The following is a 23,360-nucleotide window of genomic DNA, read 5'->3' as shown; positions in this document are numbered from 1 at the left end:
GAAAATGGACTTGTCTAGAGTTTAAGTTAATTAACCGTATAGCTGCTGTATATATTAGGGGGGTATAAGAATTTTAGAAAGGCTTTTAGGTGGGAAACACCTAAAAGCCTTTCTAAAAGGGTTGGGAAACACTGCTCTAGTTTCATTGAGTCTTTTAAGACATTTACTTTGGACACATTGTCTGGGAAAGTGCCATTTTTCTTGTATCATAAATCGCTTATCATACAAGAAAATGTTCACGTAGAAAACATCGATACAACCGGGACAAGAAGCTTTTAAATCAATATTTATTTCGCTTCTTACACTGTTGCAACTGTTTTTGATCAGTTATAGCTATTAAAGGTAGCATAAGTTAAAATTCAGCTATTGAACATGATCAGCATATCTCATGATCATGGCTACCCTATAAATACAATATTCAAATGCTTTGGAACTGTTTAGTGTATGAATGTATCCATTGGTTTATCTTGCTGTATTAAAGCTGCTTTACCAGACAATGTACTCTTTGCAATGGCAAATTATACTTTTAGTTGTTTGAGATCAATATATTTATCAACATTTCTAATAGATAGTCTTCTATATTTATCATTATTAAAGATCTCAATGGTAATTAAAGTAATAATCTAGAATGATATAATAATCCCATACAGTAGAGCATCAATTATCCGAATCAATTGGGGACTGGGGTTGTTTGGAAAATTGGTTTTTCAGATAACCGATTATGTATGAAAAAATGCATTAACCCATTCCNGCACGTAAAGGTTAGGAAGTTCTGTACCATTCTTTCTATAGCCCCAATCTGTCATCGTGTGACTTTCATTTGTTTGGATCTTAAAAAACAAAAACTGTTACGGGGCAATGCTTCAACTCTCATGCAAAAGTCAAGGAAACAGTCACCCAATTGTTTAGGGTTATTAGAATAGGTTAGGTTAGAACGTGCGTCCCCACTGCTGGAATCAGAGATGAGCCGCCATGACAGTCTACGTAATTAACAACGTTGAAATAACAAAACTAAGTTGATAACACGTGTGTTATCAACTTAGTTTTGGTATTTCTTAGTTTTAACTTAGTAGGTTAGCCGGCCAAGTTAATTTGTTTCGAGGGGATACAGGTACTAGTTGAGATGTTAGTCGCCAGGGCGGCGCCACCATCTGGGATAAAGATTCACAAGTACCGATTTTTCAGTTGATTGACATTCGGATAATCGACGCTCTACTGTAATACAGTAGAGCATCGATTTTCCGAATCAATTGGGGATTGGGGTTGTTCGTATAACTGATATTTCAGATAACCGATTTATGTACGAAAAAATAGTTTAACGTATCCAATGTTGAAATTTTTCTCCATTGCGTGTCGCTTCGCATTGAATTTTCGTCGATGTTAAGCCTAACAAAGACTATTGTATTGTTAAAAATTATTTTTTATTTTGTACAAACAAAATAAATATATTGAAAAATATAAAAACAATAAAAAATTATACTTCAGATGTTAATTTAGTATCAAAAACGTAAAATATTTGAGTAGCCCAAGACATAGCCAAAGATTGAAGCTCTACAGCACTGGCGAAAATTTAAATTTGCCGACTGGAAATCTTTCGGATGATTGACTTTCGGAAAATCGACGCTCTACTGTAATTGTTTTTGTTACATTATCAATTTTAACACATTTGCTACTAAAAATTATTAAACATGTAGAAAAACATTTGCATCTCATCAGAATATGCATTCAAATTAAAATTTGTAATTCACAGATTATTTTTTGATTTGAGAAAGATGTTAGATTAAGACAATTTAATTTCAAGTGTAACTACATATTTAATAAATAGTTTAATTTTTCTAAAATATGTCATGCAGCATTGATTATGGATTCCAAATTTAATCAGTAAAAACTTCATGTTGACAGTACACCTCTCATAAAATATTTTAAATTTGTTCTTGTAAAAAGAAAAATACTAATTTTAAATATCATTTTAAAATATTTCAATTTTGCTATTTTAAATTTTTGTTAATTAATTATTACATTGCATTCAGTACTGTATTAGATAAATTTTAGATGTTCATATCTCATTAAATTGATGCTAGGATTATAGTTCCTTTTGGTTATTAGTTTATGTAGAGATGGCTATATCCTAACGATTGAATTTAACAAAAATAAAATCTTGGTATTGATTCATTATTGATGCAAAAAAATTTGGACTTGTTGCACAAAGGTATTTATGCACAAAAGCATCTGTGGAGATTTAAAGAAATATAAATATCATATATTTCTTTCAAATCTAATAAATATTGAGATTAAGATAATAAATATTTTGTGCTTATTATTTTTATCTTATCACTAGGTGATAAGCTTGTTAATTATGTAATTGTATTAAATTCCACTGTTTTAAATTGAAAAATCAGCAAAATTTATTTTCACATAATTAAAGCAAGATATTTTTGGAAAATATAATACAGGATGGCTATTAGGATTGGCCAAATGAAACCTGTTCGTGCTGTATCATGTGGTCCAGCAAAGGGGGGAATGTCACATCTGGCACAGTAAGCATATATCAGTGAACAAGCGAGGAGAAGATCAGTCATCTTGCAGGTTTTCTTTTTGGTGTAGCATAGTGAAAACATGGCCAAAGTTATTCAGAATCCATCTAAGGTCGAAACTTGGTGCCCCACTTTGAGCCAACCAGTAGATGAGCAAGCATGCAATGGAAACCCCCTGGCTCACCAACACACAAAAAATTCAAGTCACATGCCTTTGCCTGTAAGGTTATTAAGATGACTGCATTTTTTGACATTGCAGGGCCTTTGCTGATGGACTTTAAAAATCCTCTTGTGAGCATCAATTCCAACTACTACAATGAAGCATTAGACAAGTAGCACAAAGCCATAAAGATTAAGTGACCAGGCATGCTATCCATGGCTCGTGTCACTGTTGGTTTTAGATTTATCTGTGAACCAGACTTGTCAACCCTATCTAGACAACTAGGAAAAGAGACCAACTAATGCTTATCAAAGTTAGTTGGAATTCATCAAAAGGTTGTTTTTCTTTGACACATTGCATCGAAGGAAGACATTCTTTACATTTTGTTGTACTGCAATTAGGTCTAGCTGCAATGCTTGACCACATTTTGTGAACACTGCAGGATGCTTTAGCACGTAAAGGTTAGGAAGTTCTGTACCATTCTTTCTATAGCCCCAATCTGTCATCGTGTGACTTTCATTTGTTTGGATCTTAAAAAACAAAAACTGTTACGGGGCAATGCTTCAACTCTCATGCAAAAGTCAAGGAAACAGTCACCCAATTGTTTAGGGACCACCAACATCATTCTTTGCAGACAGTATCTGTCGTCTTCCCAAGCAGTGGAATGCATGTCTGACTGCCTATAATGACTTTTTAGCAAACAAAAGTGCATTTCTCCTTCTTCATTGATTTGTTTAATTATACCATACTATGACAGATATACTGTTTTGTTTATCTTAATAAATTTACTCTAATGGGTTTCATTTGATCAATCCTTGTATAATTAAAATATACCACTTTGAAGACAAAACTGTTAGAGATAGATCAATAAAACCTTACAGGCATGATTATTCTGGCATGAGAAAGATATGGACTAAGTTTCAAAAATAGTTAAAATTTTTGCCACTAGCAATCTATAACAGTGCCACTTGTTGCAGTGGCATCAAAGAAACTGTTTAACATGCTTTTCATCACTTTGTCACATATTGCAATCATGTTATCAATATATATATTAAAAGCAAAATGTTCTGTCCCTGCCGAAACTGAAACCAACACTACAAAGGAGCAACGTATAAGTACATCATATCACATTGCGGGTGTGGTCTACAATTTGTTCCTCAAAAGGATCACCTGATCACCTGTTAACTTCTTCTGTGGACTCTGTTAACCCTTTGTACAAATTAATGCATAGCGGAAGGAAGGAATTTGTGTAGGAATAAGAGAGACAAAAAGACTTCACTTTTGACTCTGAATTGAAGAAATGACTATTTATTTGCTCCTGTAGCAACTGTTCTTTAAGTTTGATTATTCAATAACCTTTGGTTATATACAGAACACAGATACAGTAGAGCATCGTTTATCCGAATCAATTGGGGACTGGGTTGTTCAGATAACTTATTTTTCGGATAACCGATTATGTACGAAAAAATATATTAACCTATCCTGTGTTGAAATTTTTCTCCATTGCATGTCGCTTCGCGTTGAATTTTCGTCAATGTTAAGCCTAACGTAAACTTTTTAAAATAATAATCGTGGCTACTGTATCGTTAAAAATGATTTCTTTATGTTTTACAAATGAAATAAATACATTGAAAAATATAAAAACAAATAAAAATTATACTTTAGGCTGACTGAAATTTTTTTGGATAAACGACACTCTACTGTATACAGATTTAGTTTTAGTTTTATGTTATTTTGAATAGTTTTTATGTATGTATATTTATATAAGCAAAATGTTCCGTCACAGCTGCACNTGTGATGGTGTGGGCAAGATTTGGATGGGGGAGTAAAACAGACATTGTATTTATAGGAGGTAGAATGAATTCAGAAAAGTATCAAGAAATGTTGTATCAAAATTTAAATACTTTTGAATCACTTATTGGGGGAGAAAACTGGCAATTCCAACAGGATAATGCTGCCATTCATGGATTAAAGTCAACTAATAATTGGTTTGTTGAAAAAAATTAATGTAATTGATTGACCATTACGGAGCCCCGATATAAACCAGATAGAGAATGTTTGGGGCATTATGAGTCGTCTTGTTTATGGCAAGAACAGACATTAGCGAGGTTGAGGCTGAAGTTTTAAACGTGACATCTTGTACATTGGACGTTCAGCTCTGCTTTCCTGTAAGCCTAGGAGTTTGACAATGGTGTTTGGAATGTTGAGCATGATTCCACTGACTATTCAAACACCATTGTCAAACTTCTAGGCTTACAGGAAAGTGGCGCTGAACATCCGACATACATATTTTTGCGTTTAAAACTTTGGCCTCAACCTTGCTATTATAACACTATAAACAAACCGAAATTAGCTATCATGGATTATTGGGAAAATATTAAACAAAAACTTCAAAAATTAGTAAAATGTATGCTTGATTTAATTAATTAATTCAAATATTCTATCAAATAGTGGACCTACAAAATATTGAGACATCACAAATCATTTTTTTATGTACTTTTGTACTTTTTATGTACATTTTTTTATGTTATATTTTTGAAACAATCAAAAATTGAAAATCTGATAATTTTTTTGTAATTGTCAGATAGCTCTAAAAATGTTTAAATTGATGTTGTAAACAACATACTAATATAATAAATACATTACTATTGTTAATGTTTTTTGTTATTGAAAAAAGTTGGGTGTGTTTATTATTTTGAATAGACTGTATTTCATTTAATCTCAGGATGGGATACAGATTAAGAAACAAAATTTAGCATGTTACACTTATATAAGTGGCACTGATGCTCATAAAGTTTGGTGGTTAAAGGTCCAGGATGTAGGGAGATAGAAAAGATCACATATCATATATCAAGTGGGATCGGACTTAATGAAAATTTTACTTGCTACCAGCATTTAATATTTAAAAAACATTTCTACTATCAAAATTAATAATGCCTTTTTATAATAATTTATAATATAAAAGTTATTTTTAATAAAATCTCATAATAGATGGCATCACATACAATTTTAATTTTGTGCTAATATGTCTTAGTGTTTCTTAAACATAAATATTTTTTGCCAGCAAAGTTATGTAACTCATTACTGGATCTGTTAAAAAATGATTTGTGATTATGAAACAAGAGTTCAAATACATAATATTTGAAATTTCAGTTCATGGCTTATACTATCAAATGATTTATTCCACAATCATTGAAACATATATTAAAAAATAAAATTTATAAATTATTTTTTTTCCTATTAATAAGATAATGGAAAATAAATAAATGTGAAAAGTTAGATAAACCTTCATTTTCATTTATATGACATTTTTAACACTTATAAAAAAATATTTAGTTAAATTAATAATAAAATCAAATATACAAACCCAAAACTTTGAGGCAACATCAACAGATTTCCTGTGTTATACATGCTCAAATTTGTTGGAGCTCCTATGTCATTTAAGAGTTCTTTTTGGAATGCTTCATATGGTATATCTTTTGTGTCACATGTCAAAAATAATGTGGAAAAAAGTGAAGGGCGTGTTAACCGCATCACTGACAAAATAAAATGTTATTTATTAAAAATGGCTATAGTCAAAAATTAAAAGCATAATCCCCTTTTTATTAATGCAGATAATTTGAACTTTGCTCAATTCAATTTATCACAATATTTAATTTTTTTTTGAGTTTCCTTATTAAATTCATGTAATACGACCTTTTCAATAGCTGAATTATCAACTCGGTAATGTGTCTCTTTATACATCATCTCATTGGTGTGTTAGAATTCTTGTAAATATATTTTATCTATGAATTTAAACTAACTGCTATCTACAATTTTACAGATAATGTTAATCTAATTAAATTTTTGACTTGAATATATATACATTTTAGCATAAGTTGTTCAAGTTTAAAAATGATTGTTTAAACTTATATTTGAATACTATTGCACAGTATTGGAGATTGTGAGATAATTTTTGAGGATAAATATTAATTCTTATACTTTATTCATAGCTTGAATTGTCAGACTAATTTGCCAAATTGTATAAATCTCTCTAACACTGTAGTGGAATTATTTTGCAGTTTAATAAAAGGATACTTTTTATTTACAAAGAATACTTGTATATTCTTATCAATAGATTTAAAGAAATTTTATAATGTAAAGAATTAAAACTATTCTTTACATAAAAATTTTTCATATTGATATATCATCAGAAAATTTGTTGATTTCTTTTATATAATTTTGTCACTGATCTTTCTAATAGTCAGTAAGACATTTACTATTTGAAATCACACACAAAATATTGTTTGTTTTATTATTGTACAGTAACTGAAGACTGATATCATTAGTCATCCTATGTTTGTCCTAATATTTTATAACATTAGAATTTTCCTTGTATCTTTTCTTAGCTATTTTTCTGCTGTTTTCTGTTCACTGCATTATCTCAGTAAAATAAATGTTAGTAAAAATCATTATTTAATTTCAGAACAATTATATTACTATAGTTGAAAACTTTCTTAACTGTTTGTCAGGTGCAACATGTCCTGTGGACAGACAATTTTTGCTTTTAGATTAAATAATAATTATCATTGTTTTTCATTATCATATATTATAATTATTTATTTGAAAAAAAATGATATATATATGAAACAACAATACAAAACAATAAGGGAAATAGGGAAAAAATATTATATAACATATCGCTACTTTGAGCTATTTGAGTCGTTATTCGAACCACATATTGTGATTCACTTTTATGATCACTTTCTAAAATTTTTCTGCACTTAGGTTGCCTTCACTTTCATCTCGTATAGTAGTTTTGGCATTTTGCTTTTCCTCTTCCAAATGATCTTGAAGAATGCAAGGCATGTCTTGTAGGATGAACCTATAAAAATATTGTACTTGCAATTAAAAGTGTAAAAGTTATATAAATCAATAATAAAAATGAACTAATCTATTCCTATAGTAAAAAATATAAAAACACAAACATAACAGTTGNAAAAAATTGTCGGAATACTTATCGAGTGTATCCGTTCGAAGACTCAAACGCTCTCTTGAGCATTGCCAAAAACACCTGGGATGTTGGCTACAAGGCACCATATCTATCTTGGCGCTATCGAGCCTATCCTTTTATGCGCTACACCAATTTGGGCCTCAGCAACAAAAAATGTGTATATTTAGCGAAAACTAAAAGCTCAACGGATCGCCGCCCTGTGTATCTGTAGGGCCTACTGCACAGCTCCAACTTCGGCCTTGCTGGTGATTGCTGGTCTCATGCCGACGCACATTAAGGCGAGGATGGCTATGTGGCTGTGGCACGCCCGCAACCACTCAACAAGCTCCTGTAACAGCTGCAAAGACTTCTTTAGTTTCTTCATCAAGAATGAAAAGGAAGACCTGAAGCGCTACAAGACAGAAAGTAAATCCTACGAACTTAGCAATAGTCAGGAGTACCCATGGCTCCAGGACCGTTCCTCTCAAGTTGAGAATATTGACATTTCCATCTACACCAGTGTTTCTCAACGGGGGCGATATTGCCCCCATGTGGGCGTTTTTCCATGTTGAGAGGGCGATTAGTAACAATTTATATTTTGGGGGCGAAAAACAATTTTCTGGGCGATATAGTAAAACATATTAAGAATAATTAGATATTTTATTTGTTATATCATACAATAATTAAACAAATAACATTATACTAGTCACTAGTTTATTCAATGCAATATGAATTTGGCATTAGCCTTGGCCCTCGGCATCAGAATTTTAAAGTGAAGGGGGCGATACTACGTAATGGTTTTGTTGAAGGGGGCGACGATACATTAGAGGTTGAGAAACCCCAACATAGGGTTTCCCAACATGGGGTCCCACAGGGGGGAAATTCGAAAATGGACTTGTCTAGAGTTTAAGTTAATTAACCGTATAGCTGCTGTATATATTAGGGGGGTATAAGAATTTTAGAAAGGCTTTTAGGTGGGAAACACCTAAAAGCCTTTCTAAAAGGGTTGGGAAACACTGCTCTAGTTTCATTGAGTCTTTTAAGACATTTACTTTGGACACATTGTCTGGGAAAGTGCCATTTTTCTTGTATCATAAATCGCTTATCATACAAGAAAATGTTCACGTAGAAAACATCGATACAACCGGGACAAGAAGCTTTTAAATCAATATTTATTTCGCTTCTTACACTGTTGCAACTGTTTTTGATCAGTTATAGCTATTAAAGGTAGCATAAGTTAAAATTCAGCTATTGAACATGATCAGCATATCTCATGATCATGGCTACCCTATAAATACAATATTCAAATGCTTTGGAACTGTTTAGTGTATGAATGTATCCATTGGTTTATCTTGCTGTATTAAAGCTGCTTTACCAGACAATGTACTCTTTGCAATGGCAAATTATACTTTTAGTTGTTTGAGATCAATATATTTATCAACATTTCTAATAGATAGTCTTCTATATTTATCATTATTAAAGATCTCAATGGTAATTAAAGTAATAATCTAGAATGATATAATAATCCCATACAGTAGAGCATCAATTATCCGAATCAATTGGGGACTGGGGTTGTTTGGAAAATTGGTTTTTCAGATAACCGATTATGTATGAAAAAATGTATAGTAATAAAATTCAGTAGGCAAAACATATAATACAGTAAGAAATTATAAAAAACAGTGTGTTATATAACAGAACATGTATGAAATATTAAGGCCTAAAAGATTTGACAACATAACTGACTCAACCTAGCACTCTTTGACCTATGTAGGCCTTTGTGCCACAAAAATCTTACATCTTAAAATTTGTGAAATTCTAATAAATGTTTAATTTTAAATACTAATTAATCCTCCTATTATTAATTAGGAATATTTCATAATAAAAAAAATAAGCTAGTATTGTTACGTTACTATATAAATGTTATGTATAATATATTTTATTTTTGTGCTTCATTTTATTTTCTCTATGCTTTGTCACATTGGTGAAAATATCTTTTCAGTTCAGCTTGGTTTTGTTAATAAATTTAACCAAAACTAACTTTATTAACATTTGGCAACAATGTTACCAGCTGATTTCAACAAATATAATAAATATTTATTCTTTTGTTTGTAATAAAATAAAGAATAAAATAAAATACTGTATAAACAATTATGCTATGTTAATGTTCAGTAAATGACATCTTATTTACTGCACTTTGATAGTTGCAGGTGTGGTAGATGTATGTTATGCCTAAATCAGTAAATATCTGTACAGTACATTACATACATATATACATACATACATATTTTTTCTTATATTGAAACTGAACTATAAAACTAGATGGTTGTTATAGCAAACAATTGCTGTAATTAATTGGGTTATTATTATAGTTAAGTTAGAAACTAAGTGATTTGGTATTTTGGGATGTTGAAATATGTTATAGCAAAAAGCTATATAAAGAGTAGTGTGCATTTTGTTTCTTTTTTGTTTTGAAATCATTTGAAAATAGTCTCAATATTTAGAAATAGTTTTATAAACAAAAATACATGCTATTTAATTGTCTTATGTTCTATATAGTATTATTTCTTGCAGTTCTTACATTCATTCATCTTTCCTTGACAATGAGAATTTTGATCAGTATTGCTGTAAAACAAGTTACAGAATCACAGTACAATTTTCAATTTTTCTTTTAATCCAATCTGATAACTGTTTGAAATAAAAATATTATTATATATTTTAGATGTACTAAGCTTGCATATATCCTGAGAAACATACGATTAAAATAAAACTGTTAATAAATAGAAATGTATATTAANTGTTTATATGTAAATTTAATATTGAATTTTACTTACTTGTAATTAATATTAATAAAAATTAATTTTTTTTAACAGAAATTCTTCAGTTGCAGTATTTACAATATTATTACATAAAATGGAAGTTTATAGATATGTTAAAGAAGAACTTTTAGCCAGAAAGTCATAGGAATTAAATTATTAATTATTTGTAAATTTAAAACAACAAAAAAAATCTTAATTATGTTAAATTCTGCAATTTCATCCAATGCAACTTCAATATCTATTGGAAAACAGGTAAAAATATTAAAATTATGCTTTGAATAGCTTGAATGAGTAAACATACTTTTAGATAATTTAAATATTCTGTTTTACTAGTTAATCATGATTTTTATTAATAAATTTTATTGAAATTTAAAATAACATTCCTAGAAAGGTATAAAATCTTCTACTTTCCTAATTATTTTAATTATAGTTATTTGAGCTATTGATAAAATTCATATTTTTAAATGAGTTTCATGATTCAAGGAAATTGTACAACTAAAATGATAAATTTAAAACAGCATTTCTGTATGGAAATTAAAATATGTTTTTTGGCCATTGATTGTCATTATTACATCTTTATTAACAATTGGCAGTAAAAATTTATTGAGTTTTGCTATTTTTAAAGTTTTATTCAAATATGTAATGTATTTTAAAGCTTGGATGTCAATGAAGGTTCTAGTTGAAGATGTTAGCCTGCCATTCTCAAATCTAATCCATGCAAGAAACCCAGGAAATTTTTTGGATATATTGGACTTTCTTCCTTACCACCCAGCTGTTCCCCATTGTGGGCCTGATCAGACCCATAATGGACATGCAAATAAAAGACTTTTTAATGCCAACAGAACAAAGAATTTTTAAAAATTAAAAATTTGTTTATCAGCTAGTTATGTGATAAACAAAATTTATAAATCTTTAATAAATAAAGAAAAACAAGCATACAAGGACAAAAATATATAAAACAATAGCAATACTCACTCTACTTTATGAAAGTATGATCTGGATAATAAAAACAGTTAATATACAAATAATAGAATATGTAGAAATTAGATTATTCTGTCAATTAGTTGTCCATAGACTCGAAGTTCCAAACAACAAAAGACAAAATCTTAAAATTACCCCAATTAATCATACAATTGTTAAATATAGAATGTTGTGACCATGAAGTATGGACAAAGAAAATGTCAAGAACTTTCAACTATCATCCAGTACAGAAATTTTTCATAAAGTTAAAGAAAATAATTATTAACTCAGTCGCAACTTATTTAGATACAGTCAAACTTTGTTGTAATACCTACTTAAATAACACTATTCTTGCAAAATATCAATATTTGTGAATGGATTTTTCCCATAAATGTTAATAAAGATCCTTAGTGTTTGTGAATTACTAAATGTATGATTTTGTAATGTAGCAGACATTATCATCATCAGAAATTTGAAATCTCAAACTCAAACTTATGTAGACCTCATTATTATATATAATTCTTACTGTTTAATGTACTTCAGATACATTAAACAGTACATTACACTCAATTTAAGACACAGCAGAATGGATAATGTATTGATCAACTTTCATGATTTAAAGTTTCATGAAAAAATTTTTCTTTATTAAATTAATCATTTTTCATGAATATTCTTTCTGAATAACTGCCAAAATATTTTGTATCCAATCTAAGGAGAGAAAAAGAGTCATAAAAAAGTTGTTTATGAAGTCTTATTTTCAGTATTTTCAAGAAAATTTAATTGGATAAATGATCATATTGTAAGTTCAAGTGATTAAGAGTAAGTAAAAAATTTACAGATTTGTAAGCAGTAGTAACAGGTAATTTAAATATTTTGTAGATATGATTTTAATTTATAGTTTGGCAATCTCAAGATCAAAGATTCGTAGATTGCTGAGTAACCTGTCAAAAGTTCGTATTTGAAAACTAATGATCTTAATTTTAAAAAAATACAAAAACAAATAAGTTAATTTCTTTGTGTTCTTATTTGCCTGTATATTTAATACATTTACATTTTGCCCTTGCATTATGAACTATTCTTAGCTTCTTGAACAGGAATTTCTTCTTCTTATCAATGCTTGTACACTCTCTTAGTGGTGTATGAAAGCATGTGTCAATTGCATCACTGTTTATTATGCTGATAGTAAGTCAAATGGTTATGGCTGTTAGTAGTTTTAAGTTTGCATCAAATTTATAAGGTATTATAATAAATATATTAAATAACACCTTTATTTCTAGACATATTAGAATCTAAGGAAAAAATCTAGGAGTTTTCAAGCTATATTGGGAAGTATGAAATTATGGAAAAACTTGGTAAGGTTGTGTATGATTATGCACAGACATGAAAAGTCAAACTTGCAGTATTGAGCATCATTATGAAACCAAGAATTTTAGTTTAATGAGTAAATTCAGTAAGGAAGAATGATCAGTATATATGAAAAAATGTATAGTAAACCTCACTTACATATATACCTGGGGTATACAATTTCTGGCCACATAAGTGAGATGGTCACCTAAGTGGGGTTATGAAAAAATTGACATACAGAACTATAATTGTACTGTACTGAATCCTGTGATCTGTTTAATAAAAATTTCAGCAAACTGTTCTAAAACTATACAACAAAGCTCAGTTCTGTTTAGTGTTTTAAACAATTTGTTGAATTTAGGAATGCAGGATTTTCCTGTTATGTTGGCCTGTCACTTTACAATGCTTCTATCTTGGCTATAAGTGAAATGGCCATTTAAGTGAGATGGCCAGTGGCCATCAAGATGGAGCTTGATTTATATTAAAACTTATCCAGAATCGTTTTGCAGCAAATCAACCAACTGAACAATAATTTTGATATTTCAAATAACTTGATTTTACTTTCCTGCCTCTATTATATATAACGGGGAAGGTATGGTGATTGGTCAAAAAATGACCCCCTCAAGATTTTTACGTTTTTGGACTTAGGATGCCTAGAAACATTGAGAAAATGCAAAGAAAAAAATTAGGGTTTTTTTTTCTATATGTATGGATGTGTGTGCCCCTTACCCACATCCATACATACAGAATATCCATGTGGGTTTTATTCACTCTCTTTGAAGCTTAATAACTCTTGTGCTTTTTGTTGAAAATTTTTGAAATTTTGCAGGGAGGTTTGTATATTAGCGGATTGATGTTATTAAAGTTTGATGGTTAAAGGTTGAAGTGATGGGGAGATAAAGGAGCGGTCGTGTTTTCTATCTTGAGTAGGGTTGGACTTAAATGATGTTTTACTCATTATTGGCTTTTACATTTTTTTATAAAATCTATCCCTACTCACAAGCTTTTTGCCATTTTATAATAATTAAAAATATAAAACATTTTAAAATAAAATTATCATGATGGATGGCACTACCAGAATTTAAAATGTTGTCGGGAAAGTTAAGCAACTCATTGCTGGATTTTTTGGTATAGCAGTAGTATCCATGAACAACACTGAAAATCCAGATTTTTATAGTTTTTTGTAATTACAACTTAGTTGTTTTTTAGTTGTGAAAGTTAGTTAGGTTAATTTATGGCATTTATAGTGAAAATGTAATATACATAATAAGAAGTGTTGTAAATATAATCAAATTTAAAAAATCAGTGTCAATGTGCACCAGTAACATATAGTGTAGGAAGCAATTTTTTTTTACTGTGATTTCAAGCTCATCCCATGATAAAAATTTGTATATAAGCTTATTAAGTGTCTGAATTTAACATAAAATTATTTTTTTAAAGTGATGTTTCTGAGATTTTCAAAAGCCAAAATTTTGAAAACTGATGACAGTTTTTTTCCTGAAAGGATGTTTTTCTTACATGTCAAATAAAAGAGCTTTCAAATGAATGAAAAAAACTCTTGACAGATGGTTGCTGATTTACAACAATTTCCATATATCAGAATGTGAATAATTTGTGTTTTTGACTATTTTTAAAATTATATATATAAACTGATTCCAAAAATGATAAAAATCTGGACTTTCAATTTTCTCCAAAAGTGCTATACCCAAAAATCAAGTTAATCTGAAACATCAAGGTTTCTACTTCTGGTTGATTTGATATGAAATTATCCTTTAGTTTTACAACAGAACTTCATGGGTGGCCACATAACTGAGGTGGTCACAAAGCAAAGTTTTACTGTATATTGAATTATAAGTGACAAAAGGAAACTTTGCTGATATAAATAAATTAGGATCAATGCTCAAAAACACTGGCTTTATTGCATTCCTATGTATTATGAAATATGGGAAGCATTTACAGATGACAATTTCTTGCTCTTACTGTTCCACTTAGAATCAGTGATATGTCAAAAATATATATATATATTGAAGAACAAATGAAAAAAGATAATGATCTGTTGTGATGTTTTCAGTATAATTCCTGATGAAATTACTGATAATAATAATGCTTGATTAGCAACAGCTTGTTGTGGTCAAATTTAATCAAAATAAATAACAGCTATATTTAATACTACTAAGGATTCATAGTTTTTCAGAAATTTTTAAAATCACAAAATTTAGTGAAGGAAGAATATTAGACTCAAAGAAACTTATCTGTAATAACTGACAGTGCCATAGCCATGTGGAATAAAAACATTAGATCTATAAAATTTTTATAAAGTGAAATTTGTTGCCAGCTTTTTTATCATTTTATTCTATAATTAATTGAAGTAAGTTTGCATACTAAAGCATCTGCAAAACAATTAAATGAAATTGTGAATACAGTAGAACGTCAATTTTCCGAAAGTCAATCATCCGAAACGTCAATCATTCAAAAGAATTCCAGTCGGCAAATTTAAATTTTCGCCAGTGCTGTGGTGCTTCAATCTTTGTCTATGTCTTGGACTACTTAAATATTTTACGTTTTTGATACTAAATTAACATCTGAAGTATAATTTTTTATTGTTTTTATATTTTTCAATATATTTATTTTGTTTGTACAAAATAAAAAAATAATTTTTTACGATACAATAGCCTTCGTTAGGCTTAACATCGACGAAAATTCAACGCGAAGCAACACGCAACGGAGAAAAATTTCAACATCGGATACGTTAAACTATTTTTTCGTACATAAATCGGTTATCTGAAATATCAGTTATACTCACAACCCCAGTCCTTAATTGATTCGGAAAATCGACGCTCTACTGTATTATAATAAAAATAAATTTAATTGAAGTATGTTTAGCTGTTATACACAGAGTTCAAATCCTTATTGGAAGACATGGACTTTTTCAAAAAATGGCAATCTATTACACTCAAAAGTTTAATATTCCAATGGTTAAGTAGAAGTAAAATTTTATGTTTTTGTAGCCTGTCTTGATAAAATTAAAACTGTGAATGTATGTAATTAAGAAAATTATCGTCAATAATGGATAAGTCAATTTGTCAGAGATTATTTGATACTAAAGAAGTGAAAGTGTTAAATATGCTTGATGCATTTCAAAGGATTATTAAGGTTAAACATCTATTGTTATATTATTTATGGATTGAACATTGTTCACCTTATCAAAAAGATCAAGATACCAAATTAAGTTATCTTCAAATCACACTTCATGTGTCTTTATTCATGATTTTTTATTTGGCATTTTCATTCCAATCTTACTATTTGATAACTTAATAATAAATATTCAACATATTTATTTAATAATTACAAACAAATCTTAATACAATTTTGTTTGTAAACACAGTTTTTCAAATTAAAAAAATGTTTTAAAACAAAAATACAGGTAATAAAAAAACTGTATTTGACACGATTATGTTAGCAAACATACAAATTTTACAAATATTTATTGTATTAAATAGTAATATAAATATTTTAATTGAAATATTTCAGATGACATATCTTCTGACATTCACTGTTATTTGATTACTGGCTCATAGGTGGCAACAGGATCTCGTTCTTCTCTGTTGACATCAAGAATAGAGTTTACTTCAAGTGAAAATGAATGTTCACTTGCTACTCAAGCATTACAAGCAAAATATAATCATTTTGGAGGTGATGAAAAGACTAACAAAGCATTAGAAAATAGTGTCACTTTTAATGGTCAGATGAAAGGAAGTAATGGAATGGATCATAATAAAAATTCACAAGGTTAGTGTTTTTTAACTTAATAGTAATTATATTTATAGTTATTATACAACTGAATACAGTAGAGTCCCAAAAACTTGGCACTTGATAACCCGGCAGTCCAAATAACTCGGCCAAACCCTGACAGAGCGAAAAAACCCATAGTTAATTTTCCTTATAAACAGATTTATGTTTTATTAAGTATTTTTCTGAGGTCTGTCTTATCAGGTAAATTACTGTACACTGTGTATTCATTAATTTTCATTTTCATGTAGTAATGGCTCTATGCCTTCATAAAGTACATACTTTTCCTTTATTTAAGGGTATTTGGGCAGTTTATTCTCTGTTATGTTCTCAAGCAAACAATACATATAAGTACAGTACAGTATTTTCTGAGGACTCCACACTCTTACTTATTCTTTTTTAACCCCATTTCCGATAACCCGGCATTTTCACAAACTCGGCCACCCTTTCGTCCACATTAGGCCGAGTTTTCGGGACTCTACTGTATAAGTAAATTTATTATTTTTATAAATTGCAAATTTCACTAATTGACAAAGTTACAAATCAAGAAGAAGGTATTGAAACTTTATTGGTGCAAACATAATGGCAATAATAATAAATGATTACAATATCATAGAAAGGGATAATTTTCTGTGGAACAACAGTACAATTTAAATGAACATTGTAAGATTTCCTCTTGTATGGATACATGTAGCAACAAGGTTGAGCATGAAGGCATACAGGCATTGTATTCTACTCTGCAACAAATTTGCTATGTATGCTACTACTGCTGCTCCAGATCACTCAAACTTATAGATGGCAAAAACTGACATTTCATCTGGTCCCACAGATGTTTGATAGGTGACAAAGTAGGATACTAGGCAGGCCAAAGAAGTGTGGCAATGTGACAGAGACATTATGAGGAACCGTAGCTGTTTACATCTTAGTATTATCCTGCTGGAAAATGGCTGTTTGCAATCCTGCCATAAAAGACAATATGTGAGGGACAGGATTTCTTGAACGTATTATTATTAGGTGACTGGCTTTCATATGATATGGCTTCCCAAACCAGCAACAGCAATGGAGACAGTACACCATTCAACAGTAAAAACAGGATTGAAGCACTCACCAGTAGTCATTCATTCTCAAACAGAATCAGAATCACTTGTCAATTGTAAGGGTTATATAGACAGAGTTATATAGGTGTAATTGACAGAGTTATATAGGTGGGGTTTCTTCCTATCTCTGGAAAAGAAACTCTTGCAGCTATTTGTGCATGTCGCATGATAAGACAGTCATCTTTTCTGATGGTCTGTCTTTGGCATCCAGAACCAATATGACATATATGTGTGCTCTTGCTTATCTACTGCGTCAACACCATCTTACAGTCAGGTCAGAAAGGCATAGATGACAGACCATTTGGCAAAACAGCCATACTGCTTCTCTTAGTTCAATGGTAGAACTATCTTCATGTATTTGTCTTTGTTTGCATTGTATAGGCATACACAGGGATGAGGAGTCAGGAAAAATACACAACTTTTGACTCCCGAGTCAGTATTTTTAAAAATTGACTCAGACTCCTGATTTCTTTCACTAATGCGCCACGAGTAAGTTAGTAGTTTAATAGAAATAAAGCTGGCCATATAAGCTTTTGATAAAAATAGTGTTTTTATTTATTATATACAAAAAGTATAATATTTAAGAAGAATATTTAAATTTGAATGAAAAAAAAACATTGTAAATAGTATTTACAAATCATTTTTATTAATTTATACAGTAATATAATTTAGTAACATAATATTTTAATCATATAATAGGACTTTTATGATATTTAAACTGTTTACATGAAATAATAAAAAGGAAAAAAGCAGCAAAAAAAGAACAGAAAATATTGACTTTGAATGCAGAGATTTTAAATTTTAATCATTTTGTATGAAAATGTTAACTTAGAACACTCTTTAATTTTGGGTTTTTGCATATGCATAATACAGTCTGTTTCAAAATTATAAACACACCCAACTTTTTTCAATAACAAAAACATTAACAATTGTAATGTATTTATTATATTAGTATGTTGTTTACAACATCAAGTTAAACATTTTCTGAAATTTTTCGAGCAATCTGACAATCACAAAAAAAATTATCAGATTTTCAATTTTTGATTGTTTCAAAAGTATAAACACAGGTGCATAAAAAATGATTTGTGATGTTTCAATATTTTGTAGGTCCACCATTTGATTTAATTAATTCAAATACTCTGTCAGGCATACATTTTACTAGTTTTTGAAGTTGTTCTTGTTTAATATTTTCTCAACAATCCATGATAGCTAATTTAATTTCATTTACAGTATTGTATTGTCTGTATTGGCCATAAACAAGAAGACTCAAAATGCCCCAAACATTCTCTATCGGGTTCATATCAGGGATCCGTGATGGCTAATCAATTACATTAATTGCTTTTTCAGCAAACCAATTTTTAGTTGACTTTGATGCATGAACGGCAGCATTATCCTATTGGAATTGCCAGTTTTCTCGCCCAGTAAGTGATCCAAAAGTTATTAAATTTTGATACAAACGTTCTTGATAGTTTTCTGAATTCATTCTACCTTCTACAAACATAATGTCTGTTTTACTTCCCCAACCAAATCCTGCCCACACCATCACAGATCCTCCACCTTGCTGTTTTTTTCATTCTGACTACTTTCTTCTTTTTCAAATCATACCAGTAGTGACTATAACTGTCAGGCCCATCCAAATTCCATTTTTTTTCATCTGAAAAGACTATTTGTTTCCACTCCTCTTTCCATGTCATCTTGTCTTTGGCCCACTTTAATCTAGCTGTTTCTTGCAATTGTGTTAATTTCGATTTTTGCCATTTTTGTAAATTTGGCATTTTTATGATTATGCATACATCTCCATACAGTTGCTGGTGAAACTGCAATTGGCAATGCTGATGCTGATTCTCTGACAGACAACTTGTTGACCGTCAATAGCCAAAAAAACTTTTCTTTCATTTCTAGGTGTAATGAGTTTAGGCCTTCCACTTCACTTATTCCTACCATAATTTTCATCCTGAGTTAACACATTTCTCACAGCTCATGTAGATCAGTTTACAGCTGCTGAAATTTGTCTTAGATATTGTCCTGCTCTTTTTAGTTGGTAAATTTTTCCAACTCTGTTAGTGGTTTTCCATGAGGCATTGTTTTAAATTACAAAAAATTGTTTAAAATTGGTGCCACATTATTATTAATGAGTGATACTCCCCTTTGGTGACAATTAATTAAACCAATAATTAATAAAAAAAAAAATTATTGTACTAATTTTATGCACCTGTGTTTATACTTTTGAAACACTCAAAAATTAAAAATCTGTGATAATTTTTTTTTTTGTAATTGTCAGATTGCTCTAAAAATTTCAGAAAATGTTTAAATTGATGTTGTAAACAACATACTAACATAATAAATACATTACTATTATTAATGTTATAAAAAAAGTTAGGTGTATTTATAATTTTGAAACAGACTGTACATATCTAACAATATAATTTTTGCCTTTATAAAACACTGAAGGACTTTATTAAACTTTTATTATTTTATGTATTTTATTTTATGTATAATACATTAATATTTAATACCATACATAATGATATTAATACTGAGGTAAAAAATTTAACGCTTAAAAGATTGAACAAAGTTTAATTAAGAAGAATTTGTTCCTAAAAAAATAGCTTCTATTATTTCCTCTTTCAAGTTAGTACATAAGTGAGATTTGATTAAATGCAGAGCTGAAATAATCATTCAATACTGACTTGGGTAAGAGGCAGTGCAGTAACATGAGCTGCATTTTGTATGATTAAAAAAGTTAAAATAACAGCATTAATGGATTTTAAATTTTTTTAAATGTCAATGCAACATGAGTTGGGATTCAATAAATTTTCTGATTTCCATAAAAGTATTAGATTCCCAACTTCAACTCTCCATCCCTGGGCATGCCTGGCATTCTGTGCTTCAAACAATACATATGCTGAAAATTCAGAACACATTGAGCCTCTACAAAACTTTTTTGTACACTACTGAAATAGTGTTTTCAAGAACCTCGGCATGCCAGGTAGTGCCACCAATTGGACCACAACTGTAATCATTTCCATACCTGTTTGAGACATAGCAATATACTGAGTTTGCAGTAATCAGACAATTTTATCTTGGTACATAACTTTTCGTCAGAATGTATATTAGTAGAAAGATGGTTTCTTCAAAAAAGCTGTGAAAACGAAATATAACAAAGCAGATACTACAATTATAGTAATTTTTTTTTCCACTTTTGCATAACTATCATTTGTGTTATACAGTAGAAGTTTTTTAACTTAACACTTTATAATTTGGAATGACTAGTAATCTGCTAGACTCAGTAAAGTAACTGATAGTTTAGAATTGTCTAATAATAATCTGACATGCTAGTACATTACATATTAAAATATACTATGTTAAGAACACTGGGCAATAACATATTCATTATGTTTTTGCAGGTTTTTCAATTAATCTTAACATAGTAAAGTTATACACTATATCATCTTTACATTGATTAAAGAGCATGATGCAAATCAGATGCATACAGCTGCTGCATGAACAAAATGTATAGCAATGTCCGTAACATTCAAATTACATATAACTTATCAAATTTTTCAAAAATACAAAATGAATATCCAGTATTGTCTTTTGGTAATCTAGAATGTACTTATCTTATAGATGCTGGATTAATTAATTAATTAAACTTTTAAATAAAATGTGCATGTATGTATTACAAATTAAAATTTATTATCAAAAAGACACTTTAAAATATATTTTATTAAAAACTCTTCATAGAAAATTTAATATATTTGTTTTTTTTTATTGTTATATGAATGGCTTGGAATAAGTTGATGATATAAAAATTTTGAAAATTTTTCTCAAATTGCATTAACCCAGAAACAAAGCCAGAGAAACAAAATGTTGTTAGCATTTTTGACCACAAATCATTCATAGGAATTTTTTTTTATATATAAGTTAATAAGCAGTACTATATGGAATATTATATATACAGTGGGTGATCGGTTAATGAACATAATCTGTTCCAAGACTTTGTTCATTAACCGATTATCGATTTATTATAGGTTCCTATGGGAATTTGATTAATTCATTCTGGAGACCCCCAAAAATAAAAAATATATACTTTCTTACTATGTTTACTCATATGTAATAATAAAAATACATATATACACGGTCTTGCATTTTTATTAGTCATGTTTTTTTCCGTTTGTGGGGGTAAAGAATCTGTCCAATGTCGATTGCTTTTCTGTTTTTTTGATTTTTCAGAAGTAATTAATAGTATTGTAATTGTAGAGATCCCTAGGCCTATTAACCTCAACCTGGTTTGGATGGAACCATTTTAAAACTGTTGTTCTGGCATTCTCCCACTTCTTCAAAAGATCTTTAATAGCAGATATCAGCATAAATCTGCATTTTCAGAAGAAAACGTAAAAGAATTGTTTCTGTCAGAAATATTACAAGGGAGTGTTTCAAAGTTCGGGGAAATACTATCCGATCAGTATATACTGGGTAGGATGTTGACGTCTCCCGCGCTCCGAAAAGTTTCAAATTGTTGCCTGAAGACAAAGGAAGATCAATCAGTATTCATCATTTTACGTCACTCCTTGTGTTTGTTCAGTCAAGTGTTCGTTATCTGAACATGGGTTCATTGTCTGATCATAAAAATCTTTTACGAAAGTGTTTGTTATCCGATTTGTTCGTTAACCAATCACCCACTGTACATGTATAATTATTTAAAAGTTTAAAAAATTTTATCTATATATTTAATTTTTATTTTAATAGGAAAACATCTAATAATGAATGGAAACCATGAACTTCATTTACAAGGAGATGGTGTCCCAAATCCTAGAATATCTTTATATCCCCAAGGAAAAGTACATTTGGAATGGAAACAGATACATAAAATTGGAGCTGGCTTAGCAAATCTTGGCAATACATGTTTTATGAATACAGTTATTCAGTGTTTAACATATTGTCCCCCATTGGTTAACTATTTATTACATGACGATGATCATTCAAAATGTAAGATAGATATTTCATTAATGTTATTGATTATATATATCATTAATATAATTTTGTTCAATTTACGATTTTATTTTATTTTACTATATTCAAAATAATTAGGTAAAATAAGTGGATTTTGTATGATGTGTGAACTTCAGAAACATATTAAAAGGGCTCTTGATCGACCAGGAGATGTTATTAAACCTCTTTATATTTATCAAAAATTAAAATGTAAGTTTTCTAGAATGTACTTATCTTATAGATGCTGGATTAATTAATTAATTAAACTTTTAAATAAAATGTGCATGTATGTATTACAAATTAAAATTTATTATCAAAAAGACACTTTAAAATATATTTTATTAAAAACTCTTCATAGAAAATTTAATATATTTGTTTTTTTTTTTATTGTTATATGAATGGCTTGGAATAAGTTGATGATATAAAAATTTTGAAAATTTTTCTCAAATTGCATTAACCCAGAAACAAAGCCAGAGAAACAAAATGTTGTTAGCATTTTTGACCACAAATCATTCATAGGAATTTTTTTTTATATATAAGTTAATAAGCAGTACTATATGGAATATTATATATACAGTGGGTGATCGGTTAATGAACATAATCTGTTCCAAGACTTTGTTCATTAACCAATTATCGATTTATTATAGGTTCCTATGGGAATTTGATTAATTCATTCTGGAGACCCCCAAAAATAAA

At 29.4% G+C, this 23,360-nt stretch overlaps 1 protein-coding gene across 1 annotated transcript in view; it reads left to right on the top strand.

Moving 5' to 3' along the window:
* The window catches only part of LOC111627666 (ubiquitin carboxyl-terminal hydrolase 36-like), a 30,309-nt gene that overhangs the window by 5,026 nt on the left and 1,923 nt on the right, over positions 1–23,360 (top strand). The window contains exons 2-5 of the mRNA XM_023371270.1: positions 10,537–10,734; positions 16,365–16,575; positions 22,422–22,661; positions 22,764–22,890. Coding sequence (XP_023227038.1) covers positions 10,681–10,734; positions 16,365–16,575; positions 22,422–22,661; positions 22,764–22,890 — 632 coding nt within the window. The 5' untranslated portion in view covers positions 10,537–10,680. The remainder of the gene's footprint in view (positions 1–10,536; positions 10,735–16,364; positions 16,576–22,421; positions 22,662–22,763; positions 22,891–23,360) is intronic.

Source organism: Centruroides sculpturatus, unplaced genomic scaffold (genome assembly GCF_000671375.1).
Source record: "Centruroides sculpturatus isolate CEXI.00-Female unplaced genomic scaffold, Cexi_2.0 scaffold255, whole genome shotgun sequence".
NCBI lineage: Eukaryota > Metazoa > Arthropoda > Arachnida > Scorpiones > Buthidae > Centruroides > Centruroides sculpturatus.
Note: the sequence above shows the minus strand (reverse complement) of the source record. Positions and strands in the feature narration are given on the sequence as shown.